At 31.5% G+C, this 22,091-nt stretch overlaps 2 protein-coding genes, 1 long non-coding RNA gene and 1 other non-coding gene across 8 annotated transcripts; 2 read left to right on the forward strand and 2 right to left on the reverse strand.

Moving 5' to 3' along the window:
• Positions 1–89: 89 nt before the first annotated feature.
• LOC105248598 (prostaglandin reductase 1) lies at positions 90–3,660 on the reverse strand. Its single transcript, XM_025406835.1, has 4 exons — positions 3,379–3,660; positions 1,597–1,894; positions 824–1,094; positions 90–514 (listed from the first exon to the last, which is right to left on the reverse strand). The coding sequence occupies exons 1-4, from the start codon at positions 3,482–3,484 to the stop codon at positions 173–175; spliced, it is 1,017 nt and encodes a 338-aa protein (XP_025262620.1). The 5' UTR covers positions 3,485–3,660; the 3' UTR covers positions 90–172.
• Positions 3,661–5,907: 2,247 nt separating this feature from the next.
• LOC105248594 (HEAT repeat-containing protein 5B) lies at positions 5,908–17,787 on the reverse strand. Of its 5 annotated transcripts, XM_011253472.3 has the most exons (35): positions 17,500–17,787; positions 17,085–17,270; positions 16,777–16,988; positions 16,540–16,687; positions 16,311–16,421; positions 16,042–16,225; positions 15,794–15,954; positions 15,461–15,710; positions 15,244–15,387; positions 14,899–15,149; positions 14,705–14,816; positions 14,376–14,628; positions 14,156–14,265; positions 13,381–13,544; positions 12,961–12,993; positions 12,463–12,537; positions 12,071–12,346; positions 11,706–11,987; positions 11,424–11,613; positions 11,097–11,266; positions 10,705–11,026; positions 10,365–10,628; positions 10,101–10,282; positions 9,772–10,017; positions 9,386–9,608; positions 8,819–9,085; positions 8,495–8,657; positions 8,309–8,424; positions 7,945–8,226; positions 7,610–7,846; positions 7,128–7,279; positions 6,834–7,047; positions 6,715–6,729; positions 6,446–6,591; positions 6,198–6,374 (listed from the first exon to the last, which is right to left on the reverse strand). In XM_011253472.3, the coding sequence occupies exons 2-35, from the start codon at positions 17,211–17,213 to the stop codon at positions 6,198–6,200; spliced, it is 6,261 nt and encodes a 2,086-aa protein (XP_011251774.2). In that variant the 5' UTR covers positions 17,214–17,270; positions 17,500–17,787. The 5 variants fall into 5 exon arrangements, with proteins under 5 accessions (XP_011251776.2, XP_011251775.2, XP_025262615.1 ...); XM_011253474.3 differs by lacking the exon at positions 12,961–12,993 and having other exon boundaries at positions 5,908–6,374; XM_011253473.3 differs by lacking the exon at positions 6,715–6,729 and having other exon boundaries at positions 5,908–6,374.
• An 823-nt stretch (positions 17,788–18,610) lies between these two features.
• On the forward strand, positions 18,611–21,424 carry LOC105248593. The gene is made up of 8 exons (XR_888982.3): positions 18,611–18,797; positions 19,106–19,195; positions 19,747–19,834; positions 20,116–20,167; positions 20,384–20,486; positions 20,711–20,765; positions 20,961–21,039; positions 21,339–21,424. It is a non-coding gene; the product is annotated as an uncharacterized LOC105248593 (long non-coding RNA).
• Positions 19,612–19,679, forward strand: LOC112637355. Its single transcript, XR_003122516.1, has one exon. It is a non-coding gene; the product is annotated as a small nucleolar RNA SNORD31 (small nucleolar RNA).
• Positions 21,425–22,091: the final 667 nt, after the last annotated feature.

Consider the following 22,091-nt stretch of genomic DNA (forward strand, 5'->3'; position numbering starts at 1 on the left):
ATATGTTTATTTAAAAAAGAAGATAGAAATAGATACATATTTATTAAGTTTCGCTCAAAATTCAAAATAATGTTAACATACGAAAAATATAAAATTCGTATTTTTTTTAATTTTTCAGAAATATACATTTGTATAGGATGCATTGCACGACGATACTCATGACTTGTTGATCCTAAACCTGGACGATCGCCTTTCCGATGTTCTTGCCGTTCAACATACCAATAAATGCATCGAACATATTCTCGAAGCCTTTGGTCACAGTCTCTCGATAATGAAGCTTGCCCTCGCGGATCCATCGCAGATTCTGCTCGATTCCTTCGTTCCAACGTTTCGCCCAGCGCCGAACGATAAAGCCTTCCATTTTCAATTGATTGAATAGTATCACAGGTTGCAAGACGGTGGATTTGGGTAAGGATGAAGAATCCGCACTGTAAGTCGAGATGCTACCGCACACGGCTATTCGACCGAACAGCCTCATCTGATATATAACTGTAGTAGAGATGTCCCCGCCGACCTACAATTTCATCGCGATTTTAGTCACGATATCCATTGTGTTTTTAGGGAAAGAAGAATCTCTCCAAATTTTAATTAGACTTGAACAAAAAGAATAACTGGCACGAATAATGCATAAGAAAATGAGAAAGTTTTAACAAATAGTGACCCTTTAATTGTTTAAAAAAAATATTAATTTATATATAATTTACGCCAGCTAAAAGACATTTAAAGAGAGAAAATACATATTCAAAAAATGAACAATTTATGCACATGGAAAAAATAATTGCAATGTATTATTTATAATTTGCATACATATTGTTCGACGCACATTATCGAAATAACAATCTATGCCTTGCGGAGCGATTTTACGTAAAGTTGCTGCGATCGGTGCGGTCTTGTAATTAATGGTAGCATCGAAGCCCAATTCCTCGAGCCATTTGCATTTCTCGTCGGAGCCGCATATACCGATGACAGTAAGGCCCAAATTCTTGGCGATCTGGCCCACGTGAGCACCAACTGCACCAGCGGCTCCACTAATGACAATTACCTCACCAGGTTTTGGTTTGCATATCTCCATCAGACCAAAGTACGCCGTGTTGCTATAAAAAATGCAAATTGAATTTATATTCATAATATAAATATGTATACAATTTATTATATTATTTTCTTATATATGATATGCATATATTTTGGGAAAAAAACAAGTTTTTATATAAGCTTTCAGAGAAAAGCTAAATTGATCAATGATTTCATCCTCTTCGTCAATTTCTTAATTAAAAAGAAAAGAATTAATTAGTTTGAGTTCTGAGTTCATATCCGTCTTAAACATTAATTTCTAATATTAATATATATTAATATATAAGAATAAATACTTGCACTCTCATAATTTACACAAATATCAAAGTTTAAATGCAAGTCAAACAAAAAGACCGCAAGAGCGCTTTGTGTTTTCTTATTTTCTAATTTATCTTATCTAATCTAACCACATTATCTAATCTAACCACACACATACACACATAATTTTATATCTGTGTTATCGCGAAATGCAAAGAAGATGCACCTTATTAAATTGCATTAAAATGAAAATTTTCTATTTTTTACCCTGGCATTCCCAAGGCACCTAAAGCGAGAGACGGTGGTAGATCACCTATATTCGGCAAAAAATATGGTCGTGAGTTTACTTCCTCGGATTTACTTTCCTCGACCTTTGGATTGATAATCGTATGAGTTCTCCAGCCAAAATGCCCGACAAGTCTTCGGCCAACTGGATAATTAGGGTTTTTGGATTCCACGATCTTAGCGACCTGAGATCCGATCATCGTGATTCCAACTGGAAATCTTTGTACGTACGGTCTCATGTACGGATCTACGGAGAGGTATTCGGCTTCCAAAAGAATTTCTATAAAGAAGAAAGAAAAAATATGGTCTGATCAATATAGATGACTTAACGACCTCGATGATATTAAGAATGTTTTATACCTATTTTCAAAATATTGAGAATTTAATGAAAATTGTACAGAATGTCCTTACATATGTTTAGAATTTTCAGTACAATTTTTAAATCGATTCACTAAAGCATTCACAAGTTATAAGGTTTTTAATTTGCATCGAATTAACATGTGTTCTTATGGGAAACGTACAACCACGTCGATTCAAATGACAAAAACACGTGGAAATAATATTTAGAATTTGTTTAAAATTTGTAAAAGTGTAGTTTAGATACAGAGGAAATATTTGGTCAAATAATATTATACAAGTACTAACTGGTTAAAAGGATATTAAATATAATTCAATGAAATTAGCCATGTATCACAAGGCGAAATTCTCTGCCAAAAGTTAATCATTTCGATTAACAAAATTCGGAATATTTCAGTAAAAACGCAATAAATATTAAAAAATACATCTGTGCACTGTAACTAAGATCAAATTGTAATTTCTTATATTCAAAATACACCGAAAGTGATGAGAAATTACATTTGATTTTAGCTACAGTGCACAGATGTATTTTTTAATATTTATTGCGTTTTTACTGAAATATTCCGAAAGATTTACTACATAACCATTAAATTAAAAACCATTAAATTAAAAAATGACCGAGATAATAAATAACGAAACAAAAATCATTTATAATAATTACAAAAAATATGATATGTATAATTGTTAATTATTTTTTATAAGTTTCAAATTTTTGATATTTTATATATTTATATTTAAAAAATAATCTCACATTTTTATTTAAATTGATTTTCAATTACTTTTTGCTGGGATTGTACATACAATACATCCTTAAATAATACCAATTAATATCGATAATTGGAAGAAAATTTATTCACCGAAATTATTTTGTAATTCAATCGTTAATGTTGCATTATTAAACAAAGATGAAATTATATATTCTTAAAAGTAAATTTATTATTTTTCTTTATTTCCTGAGACGGAAATTCCGGTTATTTACTCAGTGACTGATTGTTTACTACAATTTGCATTTGTAGCGTTTAACTCATTACGAAGTCTAAATTCAACATATGTTTAAATTTAAAACATTATCTTCTAAAAAATATCTAGATTATATTTACATATTTTTTTTATAATCATACATATATAATTATATATTCATATATTTATTTAAAAAAATTATGTATATGATTCTACGTCTATATTACAAGATCAGCGACAATTAGTAAATTATATATATAACGACGATGCGATTAAATTGATCCATTATTTGTAACTTGTATAATTTAATAATAATTATAATTTTTTTACGGAATCATATATATTTATTAAAGAAACTTGTTGCGTTTGATTTCATTCCCTTTACAAGATGACTCGACAATGAATGCGTACTGCACAATGCAAATAAATTAATCAATTCAAATCAACCTTCATTTTGTAGAGGCGGCAACTCCTCTTCTACCAATTGCAAATCCGTCGGTTGCGGATCGTTGACGAAATGCTTCACTAGCACATACTTTTTTGCCTTTACCATCTCGCTTAATTGCGTTGAATTCTTTCGAATCGAAAAATCGGTCGAGTCAAGTCTCTTCGCTCGCTGTGAATCTCTCTGCGACTTTGCTACGATTAGTTATATTGCGAGGACTATCACGATAGAGTGATAATCATTCTTCGACGATAACATGCGATATACTAGCCTAAACATGCCTGATACATTGGTTTTTATAAACCTTATGTATAGAATGCACATGTGTAAGTTCTTAACTTTAAGAAGGGGAAATCGTTATGAAACTCACTCAAAACTGTCCGTCATTTCGATAACTCGTGCAGTTAAAAGATTTAATATCACATACTTATCATCAAGGATACTAAACAGTCTAGATAGCTTACCGTTTGCAAAATAATATTGCACCACTGCAAATGAATACGCACGTGTAGACAAAAGCAAGACAATTAAAAAAATAAAATATAATTTATTCAAAATCATGTTTACTACATAATCATTAAATTAAAAAATGATCGAGATAATAAATAACGAAACAAAAATCATTTATAATAATTACAAAAATCATTTATAATAATTATAAAAAATATGATGTGTATAATTGTTAATTATTTTTCATAAGTTTCAAATTTTTGATATTTTATATATTTATCTTTAAAAAATCTCACATTTCTATTTAAAAATTAATATATATATATATATATATATATATATATTTATATATTTATAAAAAATATGTAAAAAGAATGTATCTAAAGAATAATCTAAAGATCCAAAGGAATAGAGACTTTATAGTTTAGTCGTATGATAAAATGAGTATAAATATAAGTATAAATATTGTAAAGATCGAACAGGAAATCTATCGTAAGCCGAAAGGCAAGGAATAGTGAATAATAAATAATAAATAATAAATTTAAAGAATAATCTTAAATTTACCATAAAACTTATAAGATCAAATATAGATAGAAATTAATGAGAAATTACAGTTAAATGAGGTGATTTTTATTTCTGTAGATTACAGTAATAGCATTACATAGTTGTACTATTTGTCAGAGAGGATTTCTGTCATAATTTCGAAAACGCGCTAATAAATCAATATACATGGAAGTTCGAGAATCGGATATACAATATGTATGAACGCGAATGCGACGTACAATTAAAAATTGCAAACGCGATCAACGTATATTCTTAAAGTAATTATATAAAAATAGTAGAACATCTATCGAGCACGTAATCCTTATCTTTTATCAATAACCAAATCTAATACGCATTTTTCGAACATAATTCTTTACATATGCTGTGAAAGAGGTTTGTTCTATGGATTCTTAAATGGGCAGTCAATTCAGATAATTATTGGTACACACGTTTGCATACACAGACTTTCAAATCATATTTCCTAATATATATCTCGTGCCATACAATTCACTCTTCCTTTGTTTTTTTTTACTACAATTCTTTTTAATACAATCTAAAGATCAAATACAAAAAAAATTATGATTTTCATGATTTTTAAGGATTATTAAAGCATTACTTCTTTACTGAAATAGTCAGTATTATGTTATTGTTAATTTACAAAACCGCTTTCTTGTCAGAAAAAAATTGTCCTAGAAAAAAAAACATTATATTACAAAAGAGCTTTCAGTATATTATAATTCGATTATATGTCACATCAGACATTTCGAGTAGCTATTCCAACTCTATCAGTTCTAGACAAAACAAACTATGTATAATACTGTATACATGTATTATGTAAAATTGTTAAATAAAAATGTAGCAGGGATTATCAGTCTTATTAAAAGAATGTTAAATATCCTCGTGATTAAATCTGTTTGTATACTTTACGCTGGTCTTTAATTGCATTCCAATCCGTTTTGTGGCAAATAGTATTTTCTTAGGAATTCAGTTATTTATAATTTGTATATAAATAATTTTTATCAATAATACAACTAGAGCTACATCAATAATTTAAAAATAAAACTATGAATTAATTTTTGAATTATAGATTAATACGATTTACACTGAGCACAGAGGTTTATATATATATTATTATATTACTCATAAATTTTGTGCATATTGTATTAATATCTGTAGTCATTTAATTTCTATTAACACATCTTCATGAAATGAAATTGTTATTAATGTTCATAACCTATGGAAGCTGTGAAGCGAGAAAATATAAATCTTTATTTATATTATCAAATAAATTAATAATTTCTATATATGTGTATATAATTCTACAATATGTACAATTTGAAAATATAATATAAAGTTCTCTTACACTTGGGAAAGCATGACTGAAAAATCAGGAACGTTATTGTACTTAGCAATGAAATAGTTCAATGGGTGGATAAAAAGAGAAAATGTATAGAAGAGATAAATATTATACTTTATGATAAGATAAAAATAAATATTACTTTACGATAAAGATTAATTGATCATGCGATATTAATTTATCCATCTTTTTTTTTAACTATCCCTGATATCCGCCATAATATTACTAATTTCTTTATACTTCTAAGTACGGTTGAGTAAGATTCTCTAACAGCAAGATATCACTTTATAATTATCACGATGCTAATATGTTATACAAAGAGTGATTAATTCTATTCATTCCTGATCGATAATTATTAAAGTCAGTCGTCTTTATGCAAATATGTTACTATTGCGACAGAATCGTTAATATCATTAGTATCGTTAATATTTTTTACACGATTCTAATAGATTTATAACAGATTATTTATTTCTAATTGAAGTTGGAGAAATCGGTTTTCAATTTTATTGATGGTGCAGATATCTTGATTTGTGGCTTCACAGAATCAACCGATCGAGTATGTCGCTGCGCTTGTTGATGGTTAGTTCTCACAGCGTTTTCCAATTTAATCTTTAGCTCGGTAGATTGTGACATTAGCGTCTTAAATTCCTAGAGATATAAATAATAATTATTATAATAATGTTATGTACTTATGATTCAAAAATATTTTCGAAATATACCTGCGGATATTTTGGCCCAATCTTATTGAGCCATTGAAAACTCTGTTGATGGAGACTCGCTTGATACTTAGTGGCGCGTTGAAGCTCGTCTCCTTCCAGCAAATAGTTGATTAAAATTGGCACGAGCAGAGTCAGCATTTGAATACCTAGTAATTTTAATTTTGAAACGTCATATTTACATTATGTTCACTCATATCGTGATGAAAGATAAATAAGATTAATTAAAACATTGAAAAATTAGATTGTGAAGATCTCTACTTCCCACACACCTTGTAACAGATCTCCTGAATAGCGTGTAACACATTTTACATTAACATTTTATTGCATATGCTAATTATAAAATTTCGTGATGTAAATGTTTCTTATAAACTCTACAATGATAACTTACGATTAGAAAGATCGGCAAGTCCTATAAGAGCCTCTACTGTACTGATACATTCCAATGTGAAGGTCAATTCCATATCGTTTATGACCTGCTTGCTCTTATCGCTGTATAGGTATTCTACCAGTCGTGGTGCAAGCGCGTGAATATATGGAGTACTTATATTACGTTCCGGATGCAGAAATATCGTTCTTAATGTTTGCACGCATTTCAGTCTTATCTGTAAGATTATTTTAATTATTTTCGATAATATTAAATAATATATTTTTCGATATCTGTTATCTTTATATCTTTACTCACTGTCAGATTCTCAGATTGGAACGCGTGTCGGAAGTGATTGATGCATGGGAATTGAAGATTCGGAGCGTTTACTACCTCTGGCGACGCGTGTAACACGAATACCGCGATACCCAGCATCATAGCTACCTCATCCATTTTCGTTTCATCATTACCTACACAAATAAAATTAAAAGGATATGATATATATTAATCTTTAATTAAACTATAGTGAGTAACGGATTTATATATCGATAAAAAAAATATAACATATATATCTATATTTTGTTTTGATTTTTAATATTTCATAAATAAGAATGTATATATTATATTATATATATATACATTATAGTTCTCATTTATGAAATATTAAAAATCAAAATAAAATATAGATATATGTGTTATATTTTTTTTATCGATATATAAATCCGTTATATATATATATATATATATATATATATATATATATATATATCTTCTAATAAAAGATGGAATCATGATCATGCCTGTTTTGGCCAGATCGATAATTTTGGCAAGTGCGCTTCGCAATAATCCAGTCCATTGTTCCTGACTCCTGTGATCCCGAGCATACTTGTTATTGGTAAGACTTTTGACGCAGTGCAATGCGGCATGAACCGGCGCTTCCGCACCGGGTTTGATGTTTTCGTTATCCGTGCGCACCGCGGTTTCTCGTATCACGCCTGTCGCCAAATACAACAATGTTGGCAGAATCGCTATTGCCCCTACAGAAGCGAAAACATAGGATGAATATTATATAGAAAAAAATATTATCGATTAAAACCAAAAAAGAAAATATTATCGATTAAAATAGGAAGAATACCTTGTGGAGAACATAAGATGGGAAGAGATTCCATTATATTGAGAGACAACGAGATCAGCTTGCCGCTCTCTTCTGACGGAACGTATCCCTTTTGAGAAAGGATAGCAGTAGCACCGCCCGGATTCGGATTCAATGCTGGTATCTGTCGTACTAAGAGACATAAGCACACTTCCAGAATGGCGAACACTAATGATTTGCCCGGTACGAGTTCACCGTTTTCTTTTCCTTCGCCCAGTAAATCTACTTCCGACATTTCATTTTCTTCATTCGCCGATGTAGTATCTATTATATATTTAAAAGAAAAAAGGTAAATACAGGATTTGCAGATAGATATATACTTATCGAAATTTTAGACTTCACATACCTCGGAGCTTCAATTTTTTCCTCGCAGCCAAATCTTCCTGCGCTGCTTTCATCACTTGTTTCAGCACCTCCATTACTATCATTTGGATGACATAACTCTCCCGCGTTAAAAGCAATCTTTGAAACAATATATTGATATTATGCGATGAAAAAAGAGCTTATTACATACTTAAATATGTATACATACCTATGAAGAACATTACATAATTCAATGGGTAAGGAACAGTCCGCGATAAAAACTTTACGTGCCCACGTTGAATCGAGTAGCGTGTATAAAGCATTTAAGCACGTCTCTATATTTTGTGGAGATTCGGAAGAGCGAGGACTACATAAAGCTTCCATACATATACCTAAAAGTAATAATTATAAGTTAATAAAAATTATAATAACAATTTCCCTTTTATAAGTGAGAGTGAGAGAAAAAGAAAGAATCATATTCATATAAAATAAATTATAATGTAAGCATTATTATGTGTTTTATATTGTATAACATATGTTGTAATATATTTACCAAATAACAAATGAAAACGTTCAACATTCATATTAGTTCTAGAGGTGGTAGCTTCATCGTTATTGTTATTATTGTTAGGATTGTTATTGTTGGCATTTGCTGTTGTTTTTTCGTGGCTATCACCCATCTCGAATCCTCTCGCATTGAGCCAGAGAGTAGCAGCGTGAAGAATTGGCGCCCATGATTCTACATAATGAGGACGCGCGGATTCCATAGTGTCCGTTGTATAAAAGGCACCTCCATCATGTGGCAATTGACTTGAGAATTCTAGGTGAACATTATAAAATGTAATTATATATATAATTTTCATTGTCTAGATAATATTAATCTAAAACGTATATACAAAATACATAAAAAAATCATAAAAAGATCAACTCATGTTTAAAAGTTTCTCGATTACAAATACATATTCATTATAAATTTATATTAATTTGTATAAATTTATATAAATTTAATTTATTACTAATTAATATAATTAATATGTAATAAAATATTATGTGTGTGTATATATGTGTTTGCTTAAAATTTGTATATAATTTTGTATAATTATATTATATTGAATTAAACCTGGTGGCAAAGATAGCAATGCATGATCCCGCAATGCAGATAGCCAATGTTGACTCAGACTCAAAAGTTCCGGCTGGACGAGACTTAATAGACTTTCACTCTGAAATTCAAATTCTCCAAAATCCTCTTCGTTGGCTCTTTCGTCGGATTGATTCCCATTTCGATTAGTCGTATCCTTGCTATTTAGCGCGGATCCATCTCGTATCATTGCGACTACATATACCTGTTAACAAAATAAAAAAATAATCAAATAATCAAATTTCTCCTTTCTCAAATATAATTTGATCTTTATTGTATCTTTAGACTAATATATAATTTTTTTATAATTTAATATATATATATATATATATATATATATATATATATATACGTATATATAAATATACCTCTGCCCACGCTTTTAGAATCGCCAATCTTTCCAGCGTTGATAAACTTTCGTTATAAAGTTGAGGCCGAGTGTTACCCTCCCGTAATTTTTCCAAGGACGATACGAGCAACTGATGGACTCTTCGCAAGTCATTGAGATCCCTGGCGACCCCGCTGCCGATCCATGCGCTACAAGCCTCGCAAGCCGCGGCTGTAACATGTGACGGAGTTTCTGCGGAAAACGCTGGTCTTAAAGCAGCTCCAACCTTGAAATTAATATCTAATATAATAACTGTTAAATACATTTCTCTAAAAAACATATTGATAAATGAATTAAAAAGAAATTCACCTGTGCCTGAAACTGCTCGAGCAATAAGTGCCCGGGAAATTCCGGTTCGGGAACTTTAGCAAATTTGTCAATAATCTCTTGCAGGGTTTTCAGACCTTCGAGTCGCAATGGGTCACAATCACTTGTTGCAGCCATAAACGCCATGCGCACCAGATCTGATAAATGTAGCACCAGAAAATCTCCTAAAAAAAAACTCGTAAAAATGAGTATTAAGAATCAAGAAAAATTTCTAAAGAGAGCAATGTTGGGACTCATCAATTATACCTTTTCCCTTAGACAGCTGCATTTCTTTGGCCAAAGCAAGATCAAAATGCGCCTGTTTATTGTTCATACAGGCTGCGACAATGCGTCTAACGCATTGCGCTGCAAAGACTCTGGTCGGCCATCTCGGGGTGATGGACGGCCGCTGCTTGGATTCGTCAGCGTGGAATTCAGCCTGATCGTCGTCACCCTCCGCGTCGGCTGATTCATTATCAGTGGCGCTGTCATCCGCATTCGCCGTGTTACCTTCCTCGACTGTACTGGATTCTGCGTAACAAAACAGGATGTCACATCATAAAAATGTTCCAGTGATGATTGGACCAAAAAGCTCGACTTGAATTACCTGAAGCTATTGTGAGAACATCTTTGCACAACGACAACCATTGAGACAGATTGTCGGCAGATAATATGTGCAACATGCTCGTCAAAGTATCATGAATGTCTTTAATTAGTTTACTATCAGTTTCTGTATCCAGCATACTGAAGAGCACGCCCGGTAACCCGGTCTCGGTAATGATGAGACCCTCTACTATATTAGTATCTCTACTTTCGTTGGCCAATGTCATCGCATGCTCACACACTTCCTTAGCTTCGCGCTGAGCAAGTTGTCGAAGGCATGATATCGCAGCTTTACGTAAAAGTAAATGATTACTCGATAGAGTACGCTAGAAAAAGAAAAAGCACCTATAATAAACATATTTCACAATAAATTTAAAATGTTTAAAGAAGTCTTACACATAATGTAGGAACGAGAGAAGACAAATTGACATGTCTAGGTGCAAAGAGATGCAATTGTTGAAGACAACCAGTTGCTTCGGCTTGAACGAGCGGATCCTGATGATCCTGCATGATGGCACATGCGCATAAAAATGACGACCGTGCCATGCAAATCGTTGATGTATTGCCTGTTAAAATCAATTGCTCGATAAATTATTTTTCTTTAGAATCCTGAGGATATATTTGTCAAAATTTTATTTTACATATAATCATGCATATATAATTATAATTATATAATAATAATCAAATATAATAATAATCAAATATATTATATACGTTATTTACCTTGTAATTCTGGTCCTATCGTCGTGATAAGTGCTGATAAAACCTTTCCGATGCATTGATGCACATCGATGTAAGAGTGAGGAACATTGAGAAGAAGGGTCAGTGCCAAGGATAGAGTAGGCTCCACATAACCCCTGAACATTGGTCCACCAGAATCAGCTATCAGAGCCAAAGCGTGCAGTGCCCAAACCTAGAGAGAAGAAAATTTATTTTATTCAAAGTTTGTGTTATTCAAAATTAAAATAAAAAGAAAGTAAACAATAAAATAAAATGACATCTTACTTGTACTACAGGAGACGAATTATCCTGAGCAAGTGCAAGTAAAATGCTGACACTAGTGTTGAGATGCTGACTGGAACCCATGCCACCGACATACTTGTGGAGGCAGCCTAACGCTAACGAATGGCCGGTTCTGCTGGCAACATCGCGAGCTGATTTCAGACGATCGAAACTAGTCTGCGCCAATTCAGCGGTGAACTTAGGATCGGAGATTACTTGGGCCATTCGGCCGACTGCTTCTCCCGCCGCCCATCGTAAAATAGGATTGCCACTGACTAATGTACTCTAAAACATTATAAAGAGCATTGTCTAATTTTATAATCGATTGACAAAATATATCCTCATTTCATGTAACAACATTGCCTTACAATGATAAGATTAGTGGCGGATTTCTTGACGTCCTCTTGTCCAAAACCTGTCTTTGCCTCGTTGAGACCTTTCAAGCCGCTCAATACAGCCGTGAACACGTTCATCTGTATCGCCTCCTGTCTTCCGGACTTGGTGTGTTTTATGCATTCGCTAAAGTGATCCAGCATCTGCAGTCTGTGCTTATTTGCTACACGCGGAAATATCTGGCCGAATAACGCGACCGATAAATCAATCACCGCTACGCCCAACGGTAAAGGACCAGGTATTATTTCAATCTGTAAATATAATATTGCATTAAATTTGTATCATGTTTTGTATGTATTCTTTCATTTATATTTATAACTTACAGTAAAGTACATTTAAATTATTCATATTAAATACTTAAACTCACACATGGCATTGGTCTATAAAGGCAGCATGTATTATGTTCCAATGCTCCAGATCCTGCAGCGCTATTTGGTTGAAGCTAAAAGAAAAATCATGGATTGTAATAAAATTTTAGAGCATAATTGAAGTGAATTATATGAAAATTAAATCTGCATCTTGTAACCTAAAGAAATATGAAATAATGCTAAATTATCCTTTATATATCCTTTTTACTAAAATAAATAAGATATTTGTATATATATATTTGATGTTTCCAAAATCTAAAATATAAGCAAAATAAAATATTGCTATTATACAATATTAAAAATAATATATAATAACCAGTGACAATATAACAATAATAATAATATAAAAGTAGATTGTACATAAAAATTAATTAATTTTTACACATAATATAGCTTTATAAAACTTTATGTAGATATAAATATCAGTAAAACAAAGAGAATATTATTACGTTATAGTTGAAACAAAAGGCACATTTTTTGCAGAACACCTTACTCACATGTTCCAAATCTGCCCTTCTATTTGGTTCCATCTAAACACGAACGAAGGTATTTATAAGGTAATGCCGAAATTACATTAAAAAAGCTTAAATTGCAAAAGTATTTGTGTTATGCTTATTCTTCATAAAGTTGATATGAAGTGTAAAATTAAAAAATAAATTTGAAGAGTTATACAATATATAAGATGACATATAAAAGAAAGTTTTTCTTCTTTGTTACTAAATTACACAGATTGTCTGTTAATAAATGTTAAAAGAATGTATAAAACAATTTTAATTAAATAAACGATATTTTCGAAGATTTTTCAATTCTCAAAGAGAACTAGATTTAAGGAAGCAATGCACTCAACAAAGCATTAGACACAAAAATGTTAAGTTACTTATGGCAGTAAAAATTATAATATATGAAGATGTACTCACTTGATCTTCTATCGTACGATGATCAGTCTCCTGCAGCCATGTACCGAGAATCACAGAATCATTAGCATGGCAAACTACACGCAATAAAGAAGTAGTCGTATTCCCAGGATTGTCCGTAAGCGTGAACTCTGACACCAGCATTCTTAGAAGATGCGTGTAGGAGCCTAAATTACAATATCAGATAATAATGCAAACAAATAGAAAAAATGGTAGAGAATAATGCAAATTGATTTATATACAAGGTGTATCTTAAAAAGCTCCCACTAAGCAAATAGCGTTATTCCTGATTAAAAACTGAGTCGAAAAGTCCTGAACCATTTTTTTCCATAATGCTTAATAAAGCAGTAATTAATGAGTAAAGTCGCGCCAATAAAAAGACAAACTTCCTCGTTATCAATATATGAAGATTTGGATAAGGATCTTGTTACCTAAAGAAATATGAAATAATGTTAAATTATCCTTTTGCATCCTTTTTACTAAAATAAATAAGATGTATGATTTGTATGTATAATAAGCAAAATAAAATATTGCTATTATACAATTAAAAATAATATATAATAACCAGTGACAATATAATAATAATAATAGTTTTGTGTTAATTTTTAAACAATTCATCTTTTCAGAAATCTTTTTAATATTTAAATCTGATTAATTATTTAATGAATCTTGGAAAAAAAAATGGTTCAGGACTTTTCGACTTGGTTTTTAATCAGGAATAACGCTATTTGCTTAATGGGAGCTTTTTAAGATACACCCTGTAGAGCATTAATTTTACCTTCGAACGTTTGCGGCGGTAGGAGGAATAATGTTTCGTATAAGCGCAAACGAACCATAGCTGCGGGAGCTTTTAATTGTTGACCGTAATTCTTCAAAACGGGTGATAAACTGGAAAAAAAATATATGTATGTAGAATTTCTAGATGTTCTAGATATTTTTCAGATATTATATTTTATATTTTACATTCCAGATACTCTTCTAAAAATATTAATTCATACTTTGTCAACATCGCCAGAGCGGACTCGATCGGCGTAAGTAATCGTCGTGTGATATCGTCATTCAGAAGTTCCGGGCAGTGTAACAGAAAGCTATACATAGCGGACAGCGCACCGGCACGTCCTTCCAGAGTTACCTGCCACGTGAAAGCATCACCGCGTGCCTTCTCGCTTTCGAGCTCTTTGTTCGAGCGGGGAAAAGAATTTCTCCATAGGAGTAACATTCTCGGCAATAAGCCTTTCACCACTGCCGTACCTGTATATTAGCATAAATTACATGTAGCACAGCTCGCGCGTACTTATATTTTATACTTGATATAAGATTCATTTACCTAGAGTCATTATTGCTCCTATCAAGAGCCATCCTGCGTGTGTGCGATTTAAAGATAAACGACTATTTTGACTAGCGCTTCTCAAGAGTTCTTCCGCCGTATTGAAAATTATCTAGGGTAAATTGCAGAGGCAAATTAATCTCACGTTATATATAGATGCGATCGATAATGAGTAATAAGAGCTTTTATTATACCTTTCCTTTAGTATGAGGAACACCTAAGGGTGACAGACGAACGCTTCCTAGAACCGCAGCGAGAGCGCTGCTATAACCGGCTATAGCTTCTGGTGAACTACGCATATTCTCAATCCCATCGACGCATCGATCGATTAACGGCGTTATTTGACTTGGTACTGCGACGCATATGCACCGTAAACACCAAGAAGCTGCCAATCTAGCGGCTTGACACGGATGTACTAGGACGGCCATTACAGTATCGATCAGATCTGATAAGCGATACGTTAAATTATAATTAACTTCTTCTCGTTCACTCTCATATCAGAGAAAAAAAACTGATGTTTCAGATCTGCAAATACATACTTAAAGATTGGTCGGATAATAGATTTGTGGCTGTGGTACCTAATCCCAGTATTAGACAACCCATTTCTTGTAATGCACACACTAACAAATGCTGGCTGAATAACGTCTCTTGATTGCAATCCTTGGCATTTTCCGGACTGAAATCTGTAAAGCCACGTTTATTGAAATTACATGCAATTACATCATCATTCGCGCAAAACATTATTATTATTATTACCGATGGAATTCATTTGCTTCAGAATAATATGCGCTATCTCCTTGCAAGCGGCAGCTTGAGCGCCTTCTCCTAATAGCTTGCCGACAGTACCGCGTAATATGAAATTTACACATTTGCGTGAATATACCGCTTCAACATGCGAGCTAGCGGCTTTCGGATTTGTAACTAGGTCTAGAACGTGAGCAATTAGCGCACCGATATTACGTTCCAGCCAAGTGCCACCCAGCATTTGTACAAACACCACGTATGCCTAGGAATATATAAACATCAAATTAGTCTCTAAGTTTTTTTATTTTAAAAAAAACAACCACTTAAATGTGCATGATCGCTTACATGTGTCACTCCAACTCGCACTTCTCTGTTTACGCTGGAGCTACCTTTTATTATCTCGCCGGTTCCTTTCAAAAAGCCAACGCCACCTCTCAAAAATCCAGACATCAGGATGTTTAACACTTCTTCGAGCGACGTTTGTCTAATGCCCTTATTGTGCGTGACTACAAAAAGATAAACAATATGTAAGAGAAATAATAGATATATATTTTTACAATATATTTTTATTATAATTTATTTATTTATTATACCTGTAGGATTTTTTATCTTGGGCGAAGGTAGCTGTGTCATCGCCACCAAAGTGCCCAATAATTTAGCGACAGAACATCTCACTTCGTAATTTGAGCCTTCAAATGCTCGAAAGCATAATGTCGCAACGCTTTCAATTTCAGTTGTATATAAAAACGGAGCGTGATTCAACATTTCCAACAAACACTATTTATAAAATAAATTGATTATAGAAAAACGAAAAATATATATGTATAACTGCGTGACATTTTTTTTCATAAATATAAAATACCTTGGCAGCAGCGCATCTCACTGCCATCACTCTATCAGTCAGATAATGCCTGGAAACTTTGTATATCTCCTTATGCACATTAGTTATTGCCGATCCCATCCCAGCACATACCTAATTATAATACAAATAAAATATATTATATATAATACAAATAAAGTACATTGTAATAAAATAAATTATAGATATTTCATTTACAGTTTAACAACTTATTGATAAAATTGTTTGTTACCTTTTCCAATGTGTACATAATTTCTATTCGCATTTGCGATTCAGCAGAACGCAATGATTTTATTAGGATCTGCACAGTTTCCTCGTATGATCTGCCCATCATTCTTCCTAGTTTTTCATACATGCATCCCACACAACAAATAGCAGCTCTGAGGAAACATATACACATCAATCATAAATTATAGAGAATTATTTCATTGCAGAATAATTATTAATAAAATTAATAATGATACATTACAATTTTGTGGGTAAAAAGCTCGGTGAATCATCTTTATTTCTCAAGATGTCATTGCATTTGTTGACAGTATCAAAGAGCAAGAATGTATCGCCAACGCTAAATAGAGTAGCGAGACATCTTGCTATGAGACGTCGTGTGGGTGGTCCAGGAGCTCCTTGCATGTGTCTGGTCAATTGCTCCACTAACTTTTGCTGACATTCTTTAATATCATTCTACGCAAATAACATTTTTATCATAATTAAGGCCTTATTTCAATTGTATCTTTTCATAGATTTTTTAATAATACAATAAAACTTTTACATAGATACCTTTTGAGCAGCAACTAGAACTTTGTCCAGGAAGCGCAACCACTCGAAAATGAAAACCGGCCGCTTAGCTTCCGGAATTTGATTAAGGGCATCCTCATTGAGGGTCAAACTATGACTCAACTCCATCATCGTTTTAAGTAGACGCACATATGCACAGGTTGCTCTCAAATATCACTCACTCTTCTCCTAAAATGTAATCAGATTAAATTTCTCTCATTGAAAAATTAGCGCCTAATAATACAGAGATTGAGCAGATTTCGAGTTAATTAATAATAACACGACGTGAATTGAGGTCAAACGCCCTTCAACGATTTTCATTCATTTCTATTACTTAAAATCAGCAAACACACACAGATGTAAGATGGGGAAAAAAAAGCGATAAGATGCTATCGAAAGACTCGACAAGTATACACACCGTGGAAAACTGAATCTTATCGCTCAGTGAGCAGAGACATTTTTATCGCACACCACATATCTTTGGCGTAGGCTGACACTCCATCACGCTCGTGTAAAACTGGACGTCGACGATTAAACGCACGTTTGGAAAAATTCTCTCGTGCAAGACGATATTTCAAGACACCGCTGACAACATTATCCAACGTGCATCGCTCGCGAATATGAATTATTGCGACGCGAACGACGAACTCGGTTTTCTTCACACACAGATGACAAATTGTAACGCAAGGTTGGGATAGATTAGGCTACATCTGACGTAAATGTCATCCAATTCTGATGAGAACGCGATTTAAGGATGTTTTGTACCTATTTTCAAAATATTGAGAATTTAATGAAAATTGTACAGAATGTCCTTACATATGTTTAGAATCTTCAGTACAATTTTTAAATCGATTCACTAAAGCGTTCACAAGTTATAAGGATTTTAATTTGCACCGAATTAACATGTGTTTTTATGGGAAACGTATAACCACGTCGATTCAAATGATAAAAACACATGGAAATAATATTCAGAATTTGTTTAAAATTTGCAAAAGTGTAGTTTGGATACAGAAGAAATATTTGGTCAAATAATATTATACAAGTACTAACTGGTTAAAAAGATATTAAATATAATTTAATGAAGTTAGCCATGTATCTGTCACAAGGCGAAATTCTCTGCCAAAAGTTAATCATTCGATTAACAAAATTCAGAATATTTCAGAAAAAACACAATAAATATTAAAAAATACATCTCTGCACCGTAGCTAAGATCAAATTATAATATTCCACACAATTTCTCATATTCAAAATACATCAAAAGTGGCTATTCGTCAATATTGATTTTCAACTATTTTTTACTGGGATTGTACATACAGAACATCCTTAAATATGACGTTTTTCTCGTGAATTTATAAGATTTTACGGCTGCTCGATTAATTTCAAATAACAAATAAAATCACAGAGCAACAACATTTTCTTATGCACTGCAAAAAGGCTGCATTCACAAATATTTATTCATCGTATAAAGTAATGTTCGATTGACCAATCAACGGAAGAAACAAGAATTTCTTTATTCTGATTGGTCAAACGTTACTCCAATAAATTCGAATAAATTTACGAACGCAATCGGAAGAAGAATGATTTCGTGCGAATCCGTCATAACGTCTCGCGCATGCGCGGAAATTTTTCTCGAGCACGCGTCGCGCGTCGCTTGTCTCGTTCATTTCCAATTGAATCTCTCAAGAGATAGGCTGTGCTCCAAGTAGCTCCAAGAAGGTAAGCTAGGAATCGAGATACACGTTTTCGAAATCCATCATCATCCGCGTGCATTCTTCGCTTAAACATCTTGAAACAAGCTTCTTGCGCACGATTTTTCTTGAGTATAATATTTTCGATTGTATTTTCCGATTATATTTTAACGCGAAGCTTGATCACGTTTATTTCGTTCCGATAATGATGACACGTTGTCTCGTTCGTATGATCATCTCTTGATTATATCTTTACGTGTTTCTGATTATGCCACCCTCACGGCGACACATCGCCGCATGCTTCGTCTTGAGATTTAGTTCTCGTTTCCCTTTTAGTGCTGGATTTATAGAGCCTCCTCGCTATCACTTCGAGCGTCGAAGAGCACCCGCTATAAGTAACTCGCTCTTATCGCAATCACAATTTTAGTGAGTACTATTTTGTTTCTCATCGAGGAAATTTAATTGAAATCTTGTTATCTTGCGAGTATAATTTATGCGCCTTTTCATTTTCTGTTAATTTCAGTTGAATTGCGTTCAAATTATTTCGATCGCCTGCTGATCAACACTTTTACAGTTTTATCAAATACTGCTTCATAAAGTTACTCATTTATCGAATATTTCTATTCAATCATTTAATATGATAATACAAGTGCAAAAAAAAAACGTTATATCCATACATTAAAATAATTTTTTATATTGTTGGATAAATGAATTTGTTTATTAAGAAATAAGATTCCTAATGTAAAGGAAAAGCACATGGTAACTTTTTCACTTGTGAACATAAAATTAGATATTTTGCTTATATTTTTTATTTTTAACAATATATAAAAAATATATACATGTTAATTATATGATGCGACTTTACTGCCCCAGTCTGAGAACTATGATTGATTCAGTCCTCTGAAATTTTTCTTTTTTTCTTTTTTTATCAATCTATTATTGAATGACATCTTAATATGTATGTATTTCCTTTATAGATGAATATTGGAAAAGAGAATTTGTATAATATGTATACAAATGGCGAGATTTATCCTAATGAGATTTTTCTTAAAATCAGCGATTCATGTAAGTTAAAATTTATGTTTTATATATATATATATATATATCACACTTTAAAGTCAATTGTTTCATAAGCATTATTTCTCAATTTTCTATTTGGAATACATATGATATATGATGAGTACAACGTCAACCGCATCCAGTCAATCTGAATGCTATGATGTAAATGTTATTTCTGAAAAAATAACAAGTTTGATAAGAATATATAAATATATCAAGTTATATAACGGATTATTTACATATTAATTACTGCTAATAATGTATAATAAACATATCATTTGTTACAGATGTTCATTTGAAAGATGGATGATTGCAGCTTCTAATTATAAAATGAATTATGTAAGTTGCTAAAGTTTCTTAATAAAACTATATTAATTGAGAAGATAATATTATATTTTGTTTGCTTTATTTTTTGAGTTATTAAAATGTGATGAATATTTTTAGTTATCCCTGTCTTACATAAACGTGGTGATAAAGATTTCCTGATATAACGATAAATATTATTGATTCCGATGATATAGTAATTTTGAATATTGATAATTAAATTTTTTTCAGAGTACAAGAAATATATAAATGGGAAACAATGGCAAGAATTTTTTTTATTGATATGCCGCGCAATTGCAACAAGTGCATTATACATTGAAGTTTCTTATGAAGAGTAAGTTTAGAATTACTGTTTTTTTATTTTAATTTTTTTCTTATTTATAAAATATATATAAAATATATTTCCCGTTTTGATATGATGATTAACAAGTTTGACAAGCATATGTCTGAATGTTTTTGCTGCTAAATTTTTAATCTGATAATTGATTATAATGTAATACAAATACAAATATAATGCTTTATGAGAATGCAATATACAATAAATATTTTATATTTCAGTTTCATGATCGATAACAACATATACATATGTAATCCACATTGGCATTATTTGAAGGTAATGTTAAAATACTAATTTAGCTTTGGACATAAATATTTAGACTAATATAAAACATAGAATATGATGTATAAAGTTATACGCTATTCTGATTTATTTCTGATTTAAAACTTGCCCTCGCTGATTTTGCTATTAAATAATCAAAATTTTTATATATATAAATATGTGATTTAAAAAAGATTATCTTTGTTACAGATACAACAAGAAGATTATCTTTGTTACAGACTCAACAAATACTACTTTAATATTCAAATGAAATCTTTCTAATATAAAGGTAATAATTGACAATTCTAGTGATATTTTAAAATTATACAAATTAAAATTTTTTTATTAATATTTATGATTAATATAATTATATGCAAGATGTAGATGTAAATATAAAGTATTTCTGTATATATAAAGTCATTAGTGACAAATATTTTGAATGTTTGTTATTTTTTGTAATGATGTTTTTCGTAATATACGCTATGATGTATAGTGATAACTAGATATTTTGCTGAAACATAATAGATAAACTATTTAAATTGCAATTCATGCGTGTCATTACTCAACAAGCTTTGTTCTATTTTTTAGATGAACATAAGAAACAAGAAATAGAAGAAATGATGTACAATAAATAATATGGATTATGGACAAGTAATAAATAGCAAAAGAAAATATTTCCATAGAAATAAGATCTTTTTATTGAAACCTTTATATTACATCTAAAGTACAAAATGCGAAGTAGTATGCATTCCTTTTAGACTAGATATCCATTCCATGAGAACATAATGACGCACATGATCGCACAAAGTTGTTATTACAAGTTTATATTAGCAATCATGGAAACGTTATTACAAGATCTCATCCATATGTAAGAGAAATGTTTGTTCAGCCATATTCCATGTTGCAAGACAACAATAAAAATAATAAATAAAATCCGAATGTAGAAAGTCAGATCGTCCTTCCATAAAATTAGAAAGGGGAAGATGAATAGAGTATTTCATTTTTAGTTTCTCAATATCCAAATTTGATTAATCGATATAACAATTACTAATAACGTAAAATACTTGTAAACTAATTCTACTTTAAGTGAATGCATGATAAAACTTGATCACACAGAGAGCAGATTATAATCCAGCGCTCGGTGCATAACACAAGGACGCGAGAAATACTATATATATATTTTTGTAACGTAATTGCACTATAATACATATACATATATACATACATACATACATATATATATATATGTATATATGTATATACATAACTAAAGTGTACCCGTCTGGGTTATCTGAGATAATCAATAACTAGTGTGTAAAGATTCAAAAAAGTATTCTTATA

This window comes from Camponotus floridanus, unplaced genomic scaffold (genome assembly GCF_003227725.1).
Source record: "Camponotus floridanus strain SB8 unplaced genomic scaffold, Cflo_v7.5 scaffold157, whole genome shotgun sequence".
Lineage (NCBI taxonomy): Eukaryota > Metazoa > Arthropoda > Insecta > Hymenoptera > Formicidae > Camponotus > Camponotus floridanus.